This window comes from Oncorhynchus nerka, linkage group LG27, assembly GCF_034236695.1.
Source record: "Oncorhynchus nerka isolate Pitt River linkage group LG27, Oner_Uvic_2.0, whole genome shotgun sequence".
Classification (NCBI taxonomy): Eukaryota; Metazoa; Chordata; class Actinopteri; order Salmoniformes; family Salmonidae; genus Oncorhynchus; species Oncorhynchus nerka.
Window position 1 is genome coordinate 85,811,533 of NC_088422.1, and position 20,921 is coordinate 85,832,453.

Here is a 20,921-nt window from a genome sequence, read left to right on the forward strand (position 1 = left end):
ACACAGTGTTATTTTCAATGACGGCCTAGGAACGGTGGGTTAACTGCCTTGTTCAGGGGCAGAACGACAGATTTTTACCTTGTCAGCTCAGGGATTCAATCTTGCAACCTTACGGTTAACTAGTCCAACGCTCTAACCACCTGCATCACGAGGAGCCCGCCTGTTACGCGAATGCAGTAAGAAGCCAAGGTAAGTTGCTAGCTAGCATTAAACTTAATCATAATCACTAGTTAGAACTACACATGGTTGATGATATTACTAGTTTATCTAGCGTGTCCTGCCTGGCATATAATCGATGCAGTGCGCATTCGCTAAAAAGGACTGTCTTTGCTCCCATGTGTACCTAACCATAAACACCAATGCCATTCTTAAAATCAATACACAGAAGTATATATATTTTTAAACCTGCATATTTAGTTAAAAGAAATCCAGGTTAGCAGGCAATATTAACCAGGTGAAATTGTGTCACTTCTCTTGCGTTCATTGCATGCAGAGTCAGGGTATATGCAACAGTTTGGGCCGCCTGGCTCATTGCGAACTAATTTGGCAGAATTTTACGTAATTATGACATAACATTGAAGGTTGTGCAATGTAACAGGAATATTTAGACTGATGGATGCCACCTGTTAGATAAAATACGGAACGGTTCCGTATTTCACTGAAAGAATAAATGTTTTGTTTGAGATGATAGTTTCCGGATTCGACCATATTAATGACCTAAGGCTCGCATTTCTGTGTGTTATTTTGTTATAATTAAGTCTATGATTTGATAGAGCAGTCTGATTGAGCGATGGTAGGCACCAGCAGGCTCATAAGCATTCATTCAAACAGCACTTTTGTGCGTTTTTCCAGCAGCTCTGCTGTTTATGACTTCAAGCCTATCAACTCCCGAGATTAGGCTGGTGTAACAATGTGATGTGAAATGGCTAGCTAGATAGCTGGGTGCGCACTAATAGCGTTTCAAACGTCACTTGCTCTGAGACTTGGGAGTAGTTGTTCTCCTTGCTCTGCATGGGTAACGCTGCTTCGAGGGTGGCTGTTGTCGTTGTGATCCTGGTTCGAGCCCAGGTAGGAGCGAGGACAGGGACGGAAGCTATACTGTTACACTGGCAATACTAAAGTGCCTATAAGAACATCCAATAGTCAAAGGTATATGAAATACAAATGGTATATAGAGAAATAGTCCTATAATTCCTATAATAACTAAAACCTAAAACTTCTTACCTGGGAATATTGAAGACTCATGTTAAACGGAACCACCAGCTTTCATATGTTCTCATGTTCTGAGCAAGGAACTGAAACGTTAGCTTTCTTACATGACACATATTGCACTTTTACTTTCTTCTCCAACACTTTGTTTTTGCATTATTTAAACCAAATTGAATATGTTTCATTATTTATTTGTGACTAAATTGATTTAATTGATTATTATATTAAATTCAAATAAGTGTTCATTCAGTATGGTTGTAATTGTCATTATTACAAATACATTTTAAAATCTGCCGATTAATCTGTATCGGCTTTTTTTGTCCTCCAATAATCGGTATCAGCGTTGAAAAATCAATCAGTCGACCTCTAATCAAAAGTATAGCTGGATAACAGGGTCTTTCATTTTAGCCACCTGTATTTCTGGCCTTGCCTGCTTTTTGTAAAGTCTGAGCCTTGGCCGAAAGGTGGGCACAGTGACCTGAAGAACATTGATCGTTAAGCTAAACGGCTAAATAAAAAGCAGGGAGCATATAAATGTCCACATCAGATTCAAGCTTCTGCGAAAAGTCGCATCGATCATGGCGGATGTCTGGATATTCTAACTGCGCAACAACGAGAAAGAAGAAACGGGGATGTTCTCAAGCGACTATTTCGCCATGCAATAATAGGCTTTTAGAGGACACGACGAGAGGGAAAGTTCCGCTAAAAAGTGCAACTACAGCGGTAAGTGGAAACCCTACTTGCAGCGGTAATTGCACGTTACGATGCTTTACTTGCTGAACATATGGAACGTTCTACTTTTTTTCTGGGATGTTCTGAATGATTTGATAGCTTCCATCGTGTCATCCATTAAAAGTTAGATGAAAGAGAGTTTGACGCAGAACATTTTCGAGCGCGCTCAAGTAGGGTTTCCACTTTGCTCCGGTATTTATTTAGCAAAGATAACACATAATCACTCCAGACAGACACAAGCAAAAACTCATGACATAAATGTTGCAGCAGCCTAGGCTACACCTAAACTGACAGATCTGACATGCTGTATGGGATGAAAACTAGACAATTTTGCAGCCCTGTGAGTTCTGTCTATCAGTTGTCTGGGTAGAGGAAATCCCCCTCATAATCTAGTCTAAATATAATTAATATGAACAAGTATAAAGTTGCTGCAGTTTGACATAAAAAAAACGTGACCTGATTAGGAAAAATTGGTGTCACGACTTCCGCTGAAGAATGGTCCTTCTCCTTTGTTCGTTCGGCGGTCGAAGTCACCGACCTTCTAGCCATCGCTGATCCGCTTTTCATTTTCTATTGGTTTTGTCTTGTCTTCCATCACACCTGGTTCCAATTCCATTAATTACATGTTGTGTATTTAACCCTCTGTTCCCCCTCATGTCCTTGTCGGTAATTGTTTCTGGTAGTGCTTTTGCACGGTATGCTGGTATTGTAAAGAATTGCTATTATGCAGGAGACCAATCTACTGCTAAATACGTGGCTATTGCATTGTTATAACTGAGACAACACATAGCAACGTATTTTCACAGTAAAGCCTGTGGGGTCCCCTACAGGATAGCTCCCACATTACACATAATCTCCCTTTTAAACGAACACTGTGTGCCCGAAGAAGATTCTACGATGACGGACAGACAACTGAGCCAATGGCGGAAGACTACAGACTACAACCAGCTGAACCAATCCGGAGATCCGATCTTCCTAGAGTCAACCTACTTTCTGTGACGTATATAAGGGCTGTGCTGACTGTTTACGCGCTCTCTGCCTGCTGTTCCAACACGAACTAACGGAAGAGCCGTATTTACGTGTACCAGATATTCTCCCTCTGAAATAAACTGTCGCTTGTCGTACAATTTTAACACCTGGTCTGAATCGATCCTTAACCGGCTCACCCTTCTAATATCCTTTTATCAACAGTATTTACCGGGTTTTGTTTGACCCATTTATTGTTCTGTTGATGGTGGTTTATGGATATTAAAGGACACTGTTGTAAATCAGTTTTCGCTCTCCTGCGCCTGACTTCTCTGCCGCCAGTACGCACCTCACTACAGAATTACAGACCAAAACTATGGAGTCAGCAGGAGCAGGTACCCCGGGTATAGGGATGGAGGAGCGCGTCCGGGAGCACGCAGCAATGCTCCACCACCTTGGCACCGCCATGGACCGCGTTGTCCAGACAATGGACCGCTGGGAGAGACAGGGAGTTCTTCCAGCGCCTCCACCAGCACAACCAAGGTCTCCCCTAAACGCTCCTCTTCCTCCTGGTCCCAGTGGGATTCGTGTCTCCCTGCCCCAGGAATACGACGGAAAGGCTGCGAACTGCCAGGGGTTCCTTCTACAACTGGACCTATACCTGGGTACCGTCCACCCGGCTCCATCGGGCCGTGAGAGGGTGTCCGCCTTCGTCTCGTGCCTCACCGGGAAAGCCCTGGAGCGGGCCAACGCCATGTGGAGAGAGGGAGATGCGGCGTTGGACCAGTTTGACAACTCTTCCATCTGAGGCAGGAGACGAGGAGCGCCCAGGAGTTCCCCCTGGAGTTTAGGACCCTTGCTGCCGGTGCAGGATGGAAAGACAGGGCCCAGATCGACCATGACCGCTGCAGTCTGCGTGAGGACGTCTGTCGGGAGATGGCCTGCAGAGACACCACCCTCACGTTTGACCAGCTGGTGGACCTGTCCATCCAGCTGGACAACCTACTGGCTACCCGCGGACGTTCAGATCGGGGTCTGGTGGTTCCATCCTCCCGCACCCCCTCTCCGATACCCATGGAGCTGGGAGGGGCGGTGCGCAGGGAGACCGGAGGGGGTTCCAGCTCGTCGGTGCCGGGTTGGTTCCTCTGGGGATCGAGGCAGCAGGCAGGGCGCTCTGGCGTCACCCCAGGTGAGCCGGCACCATTCTCACCCAGAGCCCTCTGTTGCACATATGTTTGTGTGTGTCACTTTCCCTGAGTTTTCCCCGTATTCCCAGCATAAGGCGCTCGTCGATTCAGGCGCGGCTGGGAATTTTATTGATAGCGCGTTAGCCATAGTTTAGAGATCCCCATTGTTCCCGTGGCTGTGCCCTTCCCCTTTCACGCCTTTAGTCGACCATTAGGGTCAGGGTTGATTAGGGAGGTCACCGCTCCTTTGAGCATGGTGACGCAGTGGGGTCACAAGGAGAGAATTAGTATTTTCCTTATTGATTCTCCTGCGTATTCTGTGGTGCTGGGCCTACCTTGGTTAGCTTGTCATAACCCCACTGTTTCTTGGCCACAGAGGCCTCTCACGGGGTGGTCGCGAGAGTGCTCAGGTAGGTGTTTAGGGGTTTCCGTTGGTGCTACTATGGTGGAGAGTCCAGACCAGGTCTCCACCATGCGCATTCCCCCTGAATATGCCGATTTGGCTCTCGCCTTTTCCAAAAAGAAGGCGACTCAAATACTACCTCATCGACGGGGCGATTGTGCGATATATCTCCTGGTAGACGCTGCACTTCCCAGGAGTCACGTGTATCCCATCTCACAGGCGGAGACGGAGGCTATGGAAACATATATCTCCGAATCCCTGCGTCAGGGGTACATTCGGTCCTCCACTTCCGCCGCCTCCTCGAGTTTCTTTTTTGTGAAGAAGGAGGGATGTCTGCACCCGTGTGTGTATTGACTATCGGGGTCTGAATTAGATCACTGTGAGGTATAGTTACCCGCTACAGCTCATAGCCACAGCAATTGAGTCAATGCACGGGGCACGCTTCTTCACCAAACTAGATCTCAGGAGCGCTTACAACCTGGTTCCTATCCGGGAGGGAGACAAGTGGAAGACTGCTTTCAGTACCACCTCAGGGCACTATGAATACCTTGTCATGCCGTACGGGTTGATGAATGCGCCATCAGTCTTCCAAGCCTTTGTAGACTAGATTTTCAGGGACCTGCACGGGAAGGGTGTAGTGGTGTGTATATAGATGACATTCTAATATACTCCGCTACACACGCGAGCATGTGTCCCTGGTGCGCAGGGTGCTTGGTCGCCTGTTGGAGCATGACCTGTACATCAAGGCTGAGAAATGCCTGTTCTTCCAACAGTCCGTCTCCTTCCTAGTGTATCGCATTTCCACCCCAGGGGTGGAGATGGAGTGACCGCATTTAATCCGTGTGTAATTGGCCGACTCCCACCACGATAAAGGAGGTGCAGCAGTTCTTAGGGTTTGCCAACTACTACCGGAGGTTTATCCGAGGTTTTGGTCAGGTAGCGGCTCCCATTACCTCACTGCTGAAGGCGGGTCCGGTACGCTTGCAGTGGTCAGCTGAGGCGGACAGGGCTTTTAGCCACCTGAGGGCTCTGTTTACCTCTGCTCCCGTGCTGGCCCATCCGGATCACTCTTTGGTGTTCATAGTGGGGGTGGACGCGTTCGAGGCTGGGATAGGAGCTGTGTTCCCTCCGCACTCGAGTACGCCACCAAAGCTCCGCCCCTGTGCCTTCTTCTCGAAGAAGCTCAGCCCGGGGGAGCGAAATTATGACATTGGGGACCGTGAGCTGTTGGCTGTCGTCAAGGCCTTGAAGGTGTGGAGACATTGGCTTGAGGGGGCTAGACACCCTTTTCTCATCTGGACTGACCACCGCAATCTGGAGTAAATCCGGGCAGCGAGGAGACTGAACCCTCGCCAGGCAAGGTGGGCCATGTTTTTACCCGTTTTGTGTTTACCCTGTCCTACAGACCAAGCTCTCGGAACGTGAAGGCAGACGCATTGTCCCGGTTGTATGACACAGAGGAGCGGCCCATGGATCCCACTCCCATACTCCCTGCCTGGTGGCGCCGGTAGTGTGGGAGCTGGACACGGACATTGAGCAGGCGTTACATGCAGAGCCCGCTCCCGTCCAGTGTCCCGCTGGGCGTCTGTACGTCACGTAACACCGCGATCCTGGTCATTGTGGATCGTTTCTCTAAGTCCTGTCGTCTCTCTGGCCGGTCTCCCTACGTCCCTACAGACTGCGGAGGCCTTGTTTACACACGTCTTCTGCACTAACAAATCTGTCGTTCTGCCCCTAAACAGGCAGTTAACCCACTGTTCCTAGGCCGTCATTGAAAATAAGAATTTGTTCTTAACTGACTTGCCTAGTTAAATAAAGGTAAAATAAAAATAAAACTACGGGGTGCCTGAGGATATAGTGTCTGATCGGGGTCCCCAGTTCAGGACTAGGGTCTGGAAGGCGTTCATGGAACGTCTGGGGGTCTCGATCAGCCTTACTTCAGGGTTTCACCCCGAGAGTAATGGGCAGGTGGAGAGTGAACCAGGATGTGGACAGGTTTCTGCGGTCCTATTGCCAGGACCAGCCAGGGGAGTGGGCAGCGTTCGTGCCCTGGGCCGAGATGGCACAGAACTCGCTTCGCCACTCATCCACTAACCACCACCGCATTGAGGTCTGGCTCTCGACCCGAAACCTGCCCCTCCGCCTGCCTGGAAGCTGGGTCCGCGGTTTGTGGGGCCATTTAAAGTTCTGAGGAGAGTGAACAAGGTTTGTTATAGGTTACAGCTTCCACCTGATTACTGTATTAACCCCTCGTTCCATGTGTCTCTCCCCAGGCTGCTGGTGGCTGGCCCGCTCCAGGAGTCTGAGGTGCGGGAAGTTCCTCCACCCCCTCTAGACATCGGGGGGCCCCGGCGTACTCCGTTCGCTCCATACTGGATTTGAGGCGTCGGGCGAGGGGCCTTCAGTATCTCGTGGAGTGGGAGGGGTACGGTCTGGAGGAGAGGTGCTGGGTTCCGGTCGAGGACATGTTGGACCCTTCAATGCTGCAGGAGTTCCACCGTCTTCGCCCGGGTCGCCCTGCGCCTCGACCTCCGGGTCGTCCCCGAGGCCGGTGTCGACGCACTGCTGGAGCCGCGTCAAGGGGGGGAGTACTGTCACGACTTCCGCCGAAGTTGGTCCCTCTCCTTGTTCGTTCGGCGTTCGAAGTCACTGACCTTCTAGCCATCGCTAATCCACTTTTCATTTTCTATTGTTTTTGTCTTGTCTTCCATCACACCTGGTTCCAATTCCATCAATTACACGTTGTGTATTTAACCCTCTGTTCCCCCTCATGTCCTTGTCGGTAATGGTTTCTGGTAGTGCTTTAGCACGGTATGCTGGTATTTACCAGGTCTTGTTTGACTCATTTATTGTATTGTTCTGTTGACGGTGGTTTCTGGATATTAAAGGACACTGTTGTAAGTCAGTTTTTGCTCTCCTGCGCCTGACTTCTCTGCCGCCAGTACGCACCTCACTACAACTGGTCCCATCATAGCCCTTATAAAACCATTTTACAACTGAATAATCACTGTCAGAACTTTATAGGGTCCAGAGTTTTCCTGGTTAGGTTAATAGACAAGGAAAAACTCTGGGTCCCAGGGGATAAATTGAATGTTTCCTTTCCAAGCACTGTGAGTACCCCTATCAATTTTCTCTAATTACTGTATGTAGAGTCAATCACACATGCCCACAAACAATCACATTATTACACATCAATGATTTTACTGCTTGCTTGGACTAACTCATTCTTAGCTCTTTTGTCTAACTGCATTGTGTTGTTATTGTTTTTGTCTTTCTAGTCAAATCCTGTCCTGAAGTCAAGCCTCTGAACACCTCAACTCATGCCTCATATCCTCATTCAATCACTGCTGTGATCCCTTTCCAACACTGTGTAAGTAGCCCTCTCATTTCCATTCTCCATAATATTGTACTATAAATGTCTTTATTAAATGCTTTAGGTTAACATAATTACTCTTTGACCATTTTTTTAAACACACTTTGACGTCTCTGCGTTCCGCACCTATACCATGGGTCTCCCATCCTCTTCCATTTTTCAAGTCACCAGCCTCCACTGTTCTCTATAATCGCCTGGGGCTGTACTCACCTCAGAGTATGAGTGCTAGGATCTAGGATCAGGTCCCCCCCTGTCCATATCTTTTTCATTATGATCTAAAATACAAAACTGATCGTAGATCAGCACTCCTTCTCTAAGATGATAAATGAATACGGGCTCTGATTCAGAATGTCAGATTACGGAGGCCCAGTGTTGTATAGTTGTTTTGATATTTCTGAGGATCCCCATTAGCTGAGGCAACAGCTAATCTTCCTGGGGTCCAAACAGGATTAAAACAATTACATCACAACCAAACCTAACAGCCTACACCCTTAACAACACAATACATCATTCAATATATTATTACTCTAATATTACAGATTTATAACATGTACAATACTACAATACAATAATAGCCAAGGCAGGACAAGAAAACATCCCTGGAGGTAAGTAAGTGCAATAATAACAATATACCTGACCAGACATAGTTTTCTTTGCCTCATGTCCCGGGGACAGTTGGAACAATAAAGGTAGAGGGGCCGCTGAGTCTCTGTCTGTGCGTAAGACTAAACAGACTGTCAAACATTGGTTATTTTGGTCTCTCTCTGTTTCTGTGTCTCCCTCCCCCAGGTGGCCATAGCTGTGGATTCCAGAGTGGATTCCAGTGTGTTGTGACCAAGAGAACAGATGCCTTGGGTTCAGTGAAAACAATTACAGGGTTGCTTACTGTACACACACACACCAGGCCACTGCAGGGGAGAGGGGACCTGTCCTGCTCCCAGTGTTGTGTGTTTTCAGTCCCACTCCAGACTAATTCCTCCACATAGAAACACAGGGATGTGTGCCTGTGTGCTTGATGAGGTCACCCAGCAGACTGAGCCAGAGGGAAACTGAACAGGCAAACATGACTGAACAGGACAGGAGGGAGGACCACTCTTTTGCGTCCCAAATGGCACCCTATTCCCTTTATAGTGCACTACTTCTGAACAGGGCCCACACATATACATGCATGCGTACACACACACACACACACACACTCTCCAGTGAAAATGACTATTTAAAACACTATCCTTACTGGGGATGTATAGTGTGAGTGTATGTGTTGAACAGATGTTTTTATACACGGTGCTGATTTCCTCAACAAGTTGCAGCATTGCCCTGTACTGCCCCGGGACAGCACGTGCCCTTGCCTCCACGCAAAACAACTAGCAGGTACAAAGAATGTACAAATCAGAATGGGTGGAACAGACATTCCTTTTCAAAACAATGTTATGTACATGTCAACTCAAAGCAATATCACGTTGCAATGTCACAACAAATCACCGTTATATGATAGAAGCATGGCTTGAGAGAAGGAGAGAGGAAGAAAGATACATAGTTAAATAGAGAAAGGAAGAGAGAATGTTTAAAAAGAGAAAGATGAGAGGGAGAGGAAATAGCTGGATGTCTGAAGGGACTCATAAATCCAGAAAGAGAGGAATGAGAAAGATGACTGTTGGACTCCCTGGGGGTTGTGTTTGGAGACTCAGTCGGGGGCTGGAGGAGGTTGTGAAAGACCAGGGGGAATTAGCAGAGGCAGGTGGAAGCATAGGAGTCAGAAACAATATTTGCTAAATGTACCGTACGGCATGATAAAGCAATCTGAATTAGAATGAAAGTTTGAGGGGCCAGGCTGTTTGGAGTTGTAGGTGGCTGGGGGAGGATGGGGAAGGTTGCAAGAGATAAGGGGCGATTGGGGGAGGCAGTGAGCTGGTGGAGAGGTCAGGTAGGTAGAGTAGAGTTACTGTGCTGCTCCATCACTCATCTGACGTAACGCACTGACATCCACATCCGTCCGTTCACATGGAGTTATTGAACTAAGCGCGTGGAAGTAAGAGGGGAGCTTGACTGATGACGGTATCGGTGGGAGCCACAGGTCGGTTCCATCTGAATCTCATACCTTATGAATCACAGCTTGAGACTAGATTGGATACAGATTCAGAAACACTGGGTTGGTGGAAGCGCGTGGAAGTAAGAGGGGAGCTTGACTGATGACGGTATCGGTGGGAGCCACAGGTCGGTTCCATCTGAATCTCATACCTTATGAATCACAGCTTGAGACTAGATTGGATACAGATTCAGAAACACTGGGTTGGTGTATTGGATGCATCACGAGAAAATGTACAAGACTTCAGAGGGGTCACAGTGCCCCTCTCACTATGGGGAACCTCAGGCCTGGTGAAGCTGACAGGAGCTCTACGACTAATAAAAATAGACCCCCTACTTTATCATCCCAGTAATTCTTCTTTCTCTTATCTGAGCAGACCAGAAACCTTTCAATATACAGTATACATTCAAACAATACTTTAGAACCATTTAAATATAATAAATTGGAAGGTTGTGCAGGACCATGGTAGATAAAGGAACCAATCTATCTTTTCAGTCTGTTAGAGTATTTATCTGGTCAGTAAGGCAGGGTATTATGTCTGCTGTTTGTAACAGTTTGTTATATGTGAAAATTTACATTTAAGTCATTTAGCAGACGCTCTTATCCAGAGCGACTTACAAATTGGTGCATTCACCTTATGACATCCAGTGGAACAGTAGTGCATCTAAATCGTTTAAGGGGGGGGTGAGAGGGATTACTTTATCCTATCCTAGGTATTCCTTAAAGAGGTGGGGTTTCAGGTGTCTCCGGAAGGTGGTGATTGACTCCGCTGTCCTGGCGTCGTGAGGGAGTTTGTTCCACCATTGGTTGTATTATACATTGTGGACGAAAAGAGATCCTAATCAAATCTCTCACCCTGTCTCCTGGTATTTTGTGTTGAAACTCCTTTACTTTATCACCACATTAATGGCAGGTTGATAAAGTATTTGACATGGTGAACTTTACCCAGTTACAGTATGCACAATTAACAAAACCATTAAAACACAATAAAAATGATATTTGATTGATAGGTTGGTTGATTGATTATTTTATCCCATTTGATGTTTTGAAATGTTACCTGATCATGTCAGAGTAACTGTTCAGCAAAACCTTTCAAATGTTACCTGATCATGTCAGAGTAACTGTTCAGCAAAACCTTTTAAATGTTACCTGATCATGTCAGAGTAACTGTTCAGCAAAAATGTTACCTGATCATTCAAAACTGTTCACAAAACCTTTTAAATGTTACCTGATCATGTCAGAGTAACTGTTCAGCAAAACCTTTTAAATGTTACCTGATCATGTCAGAGTAACTGTTCAGCAAAACCTTTTAAATGTTACCTGAAATAACTGTTACAAAACTTTCAAATGTTACCTGATCATGTCAGAGTAACTGTTCAGCAAAACCTTTCAAATGTTACCTGATCATAAGTAACTGTTCAGTAAAACCTTTTAAATGTTACCTGATCATGTCAGAGTAACTGTTCAGCAAAACCTTTTAAATGTTACCTGATCATGTCAGAGTAACTGTTCAGCAAAACCTTTTAAATGTTACCTGATCATGTCAGAGTAACTGTTCAGCAAAACCTTTTAAATGTTACCTGATCATGTCAGAGTAACTGTTCAGCAAAACCGTTTAAATGCTTTCAGAATAACGTTGGACTATTTCATACTGTAGCCACTAGTTTCCATTGAAAAAATGACTGACTGACTGAGACAGACAGATAAAGACAGACGGACAGGGACTACTTGTTCACCGAGACAAGGTGTGTAAGAGTGTGTAATGATACTGTCAGGCAGCATTACTGTGTTATGTTGTCATTAGATCCATCAGGAATGTCATAAAGCCTCTTCACCTCCCTACAGCATACTGTCTCCACTAAGAACAACATGTAGCAGCCCATAGTGTGTGTGATGTACAGAGACCTTGTCTTGGAGTGAATGTGTGCTTGGGCATTACTGTGTTATGTTGTCATTAGATCCATCAGGAATGTCATAAAGCCTCTTCACCTCCCTACAGCATACTGTCTCCACTAAGAACAACATGTAGCAGCCCATAGTGTGTGTGATGTACAGAGACCTTGTCTTGGAGTGAATGTGTGCTTGGGCATTACTGTGTTATGTTGTCATTAGATCCATCAGGAATGTCATAAAGCCTCTTCACCTCCCTACAGCATACTGTCTCCACTAAGAACAACATGTAGCAGCCCATAGTGTGTGTGATGTACAGAGACCTTGTCTTGGAGTGAATGTGTGCTTGGGCATTACTGTGTTATGTTGTCATTAGATCCATCAGGAATGTCATAAAGCCTCTTCACCTCCCTACAGCATACTGTCTCCACTAAGAACAACATGTAGCAGCCCATAGTGTGTGTGATGTACAGAGACCTTGTCTTGGAGTGAATGTGTGCTTGGGCATTACTGTGTTATGTTGTCATTAGATCCATCAGGAATGTCATAAAGCCTCTTCACCTCCCTACAGCATACTGTCTCCACTAAGAACAACATGTAGCAGCCCATAGTGTGTGTGATGTACAGAGACCTTGTCTTGGAGTGAATGTGTGCTTGGGCATTGCTGTGATTCAATGTGATTGAGTTGTTTGTGGTGCAGTAGAGGTGACTGAAGTGCAAATGATGTCAGAAGTGACTCAGGTGAGTGTGTGTGGTGAGGGGTCGGACAGGATATGATGTGCGCCTGTGTGTGTGTGTGTGTGTGTGTGTGCCTGCTCACACACGTGCATCCATGCAAGTACAGTTGAAGTCGGAAGTTTACATACACTTAGGTTGGAGTCATTAAAACTCGTTTTTCAACCACTCATTTGGTAGTTTGTTAACATTTCTTGTTAACAAACTAGTTTTGGCAAGTCGGTTAGAACATCTACTTTGCATGACACAAGTCATTTTTCCAACAATTGTTTACAGGCAGATTATTTCACTTATAATTCACTGTATTACAATTCTAGTGGGTCCGAAGTTTACATACACTAAGTTGACTGTGCTTGGAACATTCCAGAAAATTATGGCTTTAGAAGCTTCTGATAGGCTAATTGACATAATTTTTGTCAATTGGAGGTGTACCTGTGGATGTATTTCAAGGACTACCTTCAAACTCAGTGCCTCTTTGCTTGACAACATGGGAAAATCAAAAGAAATCAGACAAAACCTCCCACATTTTTTTAGACCTCCACAAGTCTGGTTCATCCTTGGGAGCAATTTACAAACGCCTGAAGGTATCAAGTTCATCTGTACAAACAATAGTGTGCAAGTATAAACACCATGGGACCACGCAGCCGTCATACCGCTCAGGAAGGAGACACGTTCTGTCTCCTAGAGATTAATGTATTTTGGTGCAAAAAGTACAAATATATCCCACACAACAGCAAAGGACCTTGTGAAGATGCTGGAGGAAACTACTCCAAAAGCCAGACCACGGTTTGCAACTGCACATGGGGACAAAGATCGTACTTTTTGGAGAAATGTCCTCTGGTCTAATGAAACAAAAATAGAATTGTTTGGCCATAATTACCATTGTTATGTTTGGAGGAAAAAAGGGGGAGGCTTGCAAGCTGAAGAACACCATCCCAACCTTGAAGCACTGGGGTGGCAGCATCATGTTGTGGGGTACTTTGCTGCAGGAGGGACTAGTGCACTTCACAAAATAGATGGCATCATGAGGCAGGAAAAGTATGTGAATATATTGAAGCAACATCTCAAGACATCAGTCAGGACAATGACCCCAAGCATACTTCCAAAGTTGTGGCAAAATGGCTTAAGGACCACAAAGTCAAAGTATTGGAGTGGCCATCACAAAGCCCAGACCTCAATCCCATAGAAAATGTGTGGGCAGAACTGAAAAAGCGTGTGCAAGCAAGGAGGCCTACAAACCTGACTCAGTTACACCAGCTCTGTCAGCAGGAATGGGCCAGAATTCCCCCAACTTATTGTGGAAAGCTTGTGGAAGGCTACCCGAAACGTTTGACTCAAGTTAAACAATTTAAAGGCGATGCTACCAAATACTAATTGAGTGTATGTAAACTTCTGACCCACTGGGAATGTGATGAAAGAAATAAAAGCTGAAAAAAATAATTCTCTACTATTATTCACATTCACATTATTTCACATTCTAAAAATAAAGTGGTGATCCAAACTGACCTAAAACAGGGAATTCTTACGAGGATTAAATGTCAGGAATTGTGGGAAAACTGAGTTTAAATTTATTTGGCTAAGGTGTATGTAAACTTCTGACTTCAACTGTATGTATGTGTGTGTGTTCCAGTGTTTCCAATGCCCCATTTCCCACAGGGAAAAGGCTAGTGTGCCCTACTTTTCTCTGGGGGCCGGCTGGACAGGGCAGACAAGGTGAGGTACATGACGTAGCAGCTGATGATGGAAGCCTGCAGGAGCCCTGAACGGGGCTGTTCTGTAGACAGAGAGCGAGAGGAGAGCTTGAGAACTAAGAACACACACACAAATGGACAAACACATACACAAAGTGGGAGGCCAGGTCGAGAAATCGGCATGACATTCAATACATGGTAAAAACATCCTGGTAAAACCCTGGCATGTATAGACAGAGGTCCCCTAACACAGTTCTGTCTGAACAATGATGAAGAGATGACAGGTTAGATTATATGGCATCATCCACACATGGATGTTGGCTCAGCCTGAGATGGAGTAAGTGTTCCCTGCTAAGTACTGGAGGACAGACACACTGCCTGTTTCACATTGGAGGTGGTCTTCCAGGCTGCTGTCAGCTTTAAGCGCTTACTGGATGACACCATGGGTTTGTGTCTGTACTAACCCTTTACTGGGCTAAAACACATCCTGATGAAATAATACCATGCGTGTGTGTTCACGTGCGTGTGTGCGTCCATTCGAGAGAAAGGGAGTGTGTGTGTATGTGTATGCCATGTGCATTAGTGTGTCCACATCTTTGTGTGTGTTTGTACACGCATATATGTGTGTGAGAGAGAGCCAGAATGTGTGTATGCGTGCGACTGCTCACTCTGCTGTACACAGGGCGTGACGGCGATGAAGGACATGATGCCACACAGGGTCAGGTTGGTCCACAGCAGGACCTTGTTGGACTGGCAGGCGGTGGGGTGGGTGTAGTACTTATACATGAAGGCGAAGGCCATGGTGGCGATGCTGTAGAAGAACAGGGTGGCACACATCACCGCCAGGTACCAGCGCTTGTCCTCTGCCGCCCCTGTTAACCTGAGAGGACAATCCAGAAATACACACATCACCATCAACCTGAGAGGACAATGCAGAAATACACACATCACCATCAACCTGAAAGGACAATCCAGAAATACACACATCACCATCAACCTGAGAGGATAATGCAGAAATACACACATCACCATCAACCAGAGAGGAGAATCCAGAAATACACACATCACCAACAACCTGAGAGGAGAATCCAGAAATACACACATCACCATCAACCTGAGAGGAGAATCCAGAAATACACACATCACCAACAACCTGAGAGGAGAATCCAGAAATACACACATATCACTGTCAACCTGAGAGGAGAATCCAGAAATACACACATATCACTGTCAACCTGAGAGGAGAATCCAGAAATACACACATCACCAACAACAAGAGAGGACAATCCAGAAATACACACATCACCATCAACCTGAGAGGAGAATCCAGAAATACACACATCACCATCAACCTGAGAGGACAATCCAGAAATACACACATATCACTGTCAACCTGAGAGGAGAATCCAGAAATACACACATCACCATCAACCTGAGAGGAGAATCCAGAAATACACACATCACCAACAACCTGAGAGGAGAATCCAGAAATACACACATCACCATCAACCTGAGAGGACAATCCAGAAATACACACATCACCATCAACCTGAGAGGACAATCCAGAAATACACACATCACCATCAACCTGAGAGGATAATCCAGAAATACACACATATCACTGTCAACCTGAGAGGAGAATCCAGAAATACACACATATCACTGTCAACCTGAGAGGAGAATCCAGAAATACACACATATCACTGTCAACCTGAGAGGAGAATCCAGAAATACACACATATCACTGTCAACCTGAGAGGAGAATCCAGAAATACACACATATCACTGTCAACCTGAGAGGAGAATCCAGAAATACACACATATCACTGTCAACCTGAGAGGACAATCCAGAAATACACGCATTGATATGTAACTGAGTAACCTAGGGTGGTCTAGCGGTCTAAGTCGCTGCCTCCGGAACACAAATACCGCCCCAGATTTCAACGCACTAGCCAAAGCAGTGTTCTAGCCAATTGCTCAATCAAAACCATGGTCTTGGTTAAGCAAGGGTCATAGTTACACAGGGTGACTTGAGTGCCCAATGCTTGCTCTGGTGCTGACAATCAGCCAACATACTATAAAACCTAATAACATCATATTAATTGTAGAGTCGTGCAGTTGACTGATAAAAGGTTTATGACACTTAAATACATAAACACATAACCATCACTACCATCAGAGGAGAATCCAGAAATAAAGTGCTCATTCAATTGGATCATGACAGATTGATGGATAATAAATTGTTATTAAAATTGTTGTTTAAAATAACATTACGTTGGTAAATTAAAATAACATCTGGATGCCCATTGCCTAATGGGAAATTCGACAGATCCTCTTCTCCTCTCCTCTATTCCCTCTCCTCTCTTCTCCTCTCCTTTCCTCTAATCCCTCTCCTCTGTTCCCTCTCCTCTCTCCTCTCCTCTATTCCCTCTCCTCTGTTCCCTCTCCTCTCTCCTCTCCTCTATTCCCTCTCCTCTATTCCCTCTCCTCTGTTCCCTTTCCTCTCTCCTCATTCCTCTCCTCTGTTCCCTCTCCTCTCCTCTGTTCCCTCTCCTCTGTTCCCTCTCCTCTCCTCTATTCCCTCTCCTCTATTCCCTCTCCTCTATTCCCTCTCCTCTGTTCCCTCTCCTCTCCTCTATTCCCTCTCCTCTCTCCTCTCCTCTATTCCCTCTCCTCTATTCCCTCTCCTCTGTTCCCTCTCCTCTCCTCTATTCCCTCTCCTCTGTTCCCTCTCCTCTATTCCCTCTCCTCTGTTCCCTCTCCTCTCCTCTATTCCCTCTCCTCTGTTCCCTCTCCTCTCCTCTATTCCCTCTCCTCTGTTCCCTCTCCTCTCCTCTGTTCCCTCTCCTCTGTTCCCTCTCCTCTCTCCTCTCCTCTATTCCCTCTCCTCTGTTCCCTCATCTCTCTCCTCTCCTCTATTCCCTCTCATCTGTTCCCTTTCCTCTCTCCTCTCCTCTAAAATCAGCCAACATACTATAAAACCTAATAACATCATATTAATTGTAGAGTCGTGCAGTTGACTGATAAAAGGTTTATGACACTTAAATACATAAACACATAACCATCACTACCATCATAAAGTGCTCATTCAATTGGATCATGACAGATTGATGGATAATAAATTGTTATTAAAATTGTTGTTTAAAATAACATTACGTTGGTAAATTAAAATAACATCTGGATGCCCATTGCCTAATGGGAAATTCGACAGATCCTCTTCTCCTCTCCTCTATTCCCTCTCCTCTCTTCTCCTCTCCTTTCCTCTAATCCCTCTCCTCTGTTCCCTCTCCTCTCTCCTCTCCTCTATTCCCTCTCCTCTGTTCCCTCTCCTCTCTCCTCTCCTCTATTCCCTCTCCTCTATTCCCTCTCCTCTGTTCCCTTTCCTCTCTCCTCTATTCCCTCTCCTCTGTTCCCTCTCCTCTCCTCTGTTCCCTCTCCTCTGTTCCCTCTCCTCTCCTCTATTCCCTCTCCTCTATTCCCTCTCCCTCTATTCCCTCTCCTCTGTTCCCTCTCCTCTCCTCTATTCCCTCTCCTCTCTCCTCTCCTCTATTCCCTCTCCTCTATTCCCTCTCCTCTGTTCCCTCTCCTCTCCTCTATTCCCTCTCCTCTGTTCCCTCTCCTCTATTCCCTCTCCTCTGTTCCCTCTCCTCTCCTCTATTCCCTCTCCTCTGTTCCCTCTCCTCTCCTCTATTCCCTCTCCTCTGTTCCCTCTCCTCTCCTCTGTTCCCTCTCCTCTGTTCCCTCTCCTCTCTCCTCTCCTCTATTCCCTCTCCTCTGTTCCCTCATCTCTCTCCTCTCCTCTATTCCCTCTCATCTGTTCCCTTTCCTCTCTCCTCTCCTCTAATCCCTCTCCTCTGTTCCCTTTCCTCTCTCCTCTCCTCTAATCCCTCTCCTCTGTTCCCTCTCCTCTAATCCCTCTCCTCTAATCCCTCTCCTCTGTTCCCTTTCCTATTCCCTCTCCTCTATTCCCTCTCCTCTATTCCCTCTCCTCTGTTCCCTCTCCTCTGTTCCCTCTCCTCTCCTCTATTCCCTCTCTTCTCCTTTCTCTTCATTCCCCTTTTCTGAAACTCAATATTTTTCCACTCATAAACCCAGCATCCCTGACCTGCACACCCTGAGAAAGACAGACTCAACGGACAGGGCAGCTGGTTTAGGTCAATGAAAGAGCAGCTGGTTTAGGTCATTGACAGGGCAGCTGGTTTAGGTCATTGACAGGGCAGCTGGTTTAGGTCATTGACAGGGCAGCTGGTTTAGGTCAGTGACAGAGCAGCTGGTTTAGGTCAATGTCAGAGCAGCTGGTTTAGGTCAGTGACAGACAGGGCAGCTGGTTTAGGTCAGTGACAGGACAGCTGGTTTAGGTCAGTGACAGGACAGCTGGTTTAGGTCAGTGACAGGGCAGCTGGTTTAGGTCAGTGACAGGGCAGCTGGTTTAGGTCAGTGACAGGGCAGCGGGTTTAGGTCAGTGACAGACAGGGCAGCTGGTTTAGGTCAGTGACAGACAGGGCAGCTGGGTTAGGTCAGTAACAGAGCAGCTGGTTTAGGTCAGTGACAGACAGGGCAGCTGGGTTAGGTCAGTAACAGAGCAGCTGGCTTAGGTCAGTGACAGGGCAGTTGGTTTAGGTCAGTGATAGGACAGCTGGTTTAGGTCAGTGACAGAGCAGCTGGTTTAGGTCAGTGACAGGGCAGCTGGTTTAGGTCAGTGACAGAGCAGCTGGTTTAGGTCAGTGACAGGGCAGCTGGTTTAGGTCAGTGACAGGGCAGCTGGTTTAGGTCAGTGACAGGACAGCTGGTTTAGGTCAGTGACAGGGCAGCTGGTTTAGGTCAGTGACAGGACAGCTGGCTTAGGTCAGTGACAGGACAGCTGGTTTAGGTCAGTGACAGGGCAGCTGGTTTAGGTCAGAGATAGGACAGCTGGTTTAGGTCAGTGATAGGACAGCTGGTTTAGGTCAGTGTTAGGACAGCTGGTTTAGGTCAGTGTTAGGACAGCTGGTTTAGGTCAGTGACAGGGCAGCTGGTTTAGGTCCGTGATAGGACAGCTGGTTTAGGTGAGTGATAGGACAGCTGGTTTAGGTCAGTGACGGGGCAGCTGGTTTAGGTCAGTGATAGGAGAGCTGGTTTAGGTCAGTGACAGGACAGGACAGCTGTTTTAGGTCAGTGACAGGGTAGATGGTTTAGGTCAGTGACAGACAGGGCAGCTGGTTTAGGTCAGTGACAGGGCAGCTGGTTTAGGTCAGTGACAGGACAGCTGGCTTAGGTCAGTGACAGGACAGCTGGTTTAGGTCAGTGACAGGGCAGCTGGTTTAGGTCAGAGATAGGACAGCTGGTTTAGGTCAGTGATAGGACAGCTGGTTTAGGTCAGTGTTAGGACAGCTGGTTTAGGTCAGTGTTAGGACAGCTGGTTTAGGTCAGTGACAGGGCAGCTGGTTTAGGTCCGTGATAGGACAGCTGGTTTAGGTGAGTGATAGGACAGCTGGTTTAGGTCAGTGACGGGGCAGCTGGTTTAGGTCAGTGACAGGGCAGCTGGTTTAGGTCAGTGACAGGACAGCTGGTTTAGGTCAGTGATAGGAGAGCTGGTTTAGGTCAGTGACAGGACAGGACAGCTGTTTTAGGTCAGTGACAGGGTAGATGGTTTAGGTCAGTGACAGACAGGGCAGCTGGTTTAGGTCAGTGACAGGGCAGCTGGTTTAGGTCAGTGACAGACAGGGCAGCTGGTTTAGGTCAGTGACAGAGCAGCTGGTTTAGGTCAGTGACAGACAGGGCAGCTGGTTTAGGTCAGTGACAGACAGGGCAGCTGGGTTAGGTCAGTCCTCCGTCGCGACGTTACCTGAATGCCCATCTGCGGCCTGCTAACCGTTAGCTGTCTTACCGGATGCTCTCAGAATAGACAATCGGACAATTTATTTATTTTTATTATTAACATGTTTCTTCTTGGGCCTCTATAACTATATCTATTGTTTTTATTTTTTTGTTGTTGTGTGATTTGGACTAATCCCCTCTACAACACGGAACTCTACTAATCTACTGACGGAACGCAAGAGGTGGCTAACAACAGACCTCCATCCTATGCTAGCTTGCTACCGATGTCCTGGCTAGCTGTCTAAATCGCCGTGACCCCCAAACCAACCTCTCCACTCCCTGGACCCTTTTGATCACTCGACTAAGGATGCCTCTCCTTAATGTCAATATGTCTTGTCCATTGCTGTTCTGGTTAGTGTTTATTGGCTTATTTCACTGTAGAGCCTCTAGTCCTGCTCACTATACCTTATCCAACTTATTAGTTCCACCACCCACACATGCAATGACATCTCCTGGTTTCAATGATGTTTCTAGAGACAATATCTCTCTCTTCATCACTCAATACCTAGGTTTACCTCCACTGTACTCACATCCTACCATACCTTTGTCTGTACATTATACCTTGATGCTATTTTATCGCCCCCAGAAACCTCCTTTTACTCTCTGTTCCAGACGTTCTAGACGACCAATTCTTATTGCTTTTAGCCGTACCCTTATTCTTCTCCTCCTATGTTCCTCTGGCGATGTAGAGGTGAATCCAGGCCCTGCAGTGCCTAGCTCCACTCCTATTCCCCAGGCGCTCTCTTTTGATGACTTCTGTAACCGTAATAGCCTTGGTTTCATGCATGTTAAC

The 20,921-nt window shown here is 46.5% G+C and overlaps 1 protein-coding gene and 1 long non-coding RNA gene across 2 annotated transcripts in view; one reads left to right on the forward strand and one right to left on the reverse strand.

The window, feature by feature from the left end:
* serinc4 (serine incorporator 4) overlaps positions 1–20,921 on the reverse strand; it is a 51,505-nt gene that overhangs the window by 7,247 nt on the left and 23,337 nt on the right. The window contains exons 6-7 of the mRNA XM_065012180.1: positions 14,941–15,152; positions 14,260–14,355 (exon numbers count right to left, since the gene is read on the reverse strand). Of these exons, the coding sequence (XP_064868252.1) occupies positions 14,260–14,355; positions 14,941–15,152 (308 nt within the window). The remainder of the gene's footprint in view (positions 1–14,259; positions 14,356–14,940; positions 15,153–20,921) is intronic.
* On the forward strand, positions 1,587–7,398 carry LOC135565386 (uncharacterized). Its single transcript, XR_010461603.1, has 2 exons — positions 1,587–1,932; positions 6,771–7,398. It is a non-coding gene; the product is annotated as an uncharacterized LOC135565386 (long non-coding RNA).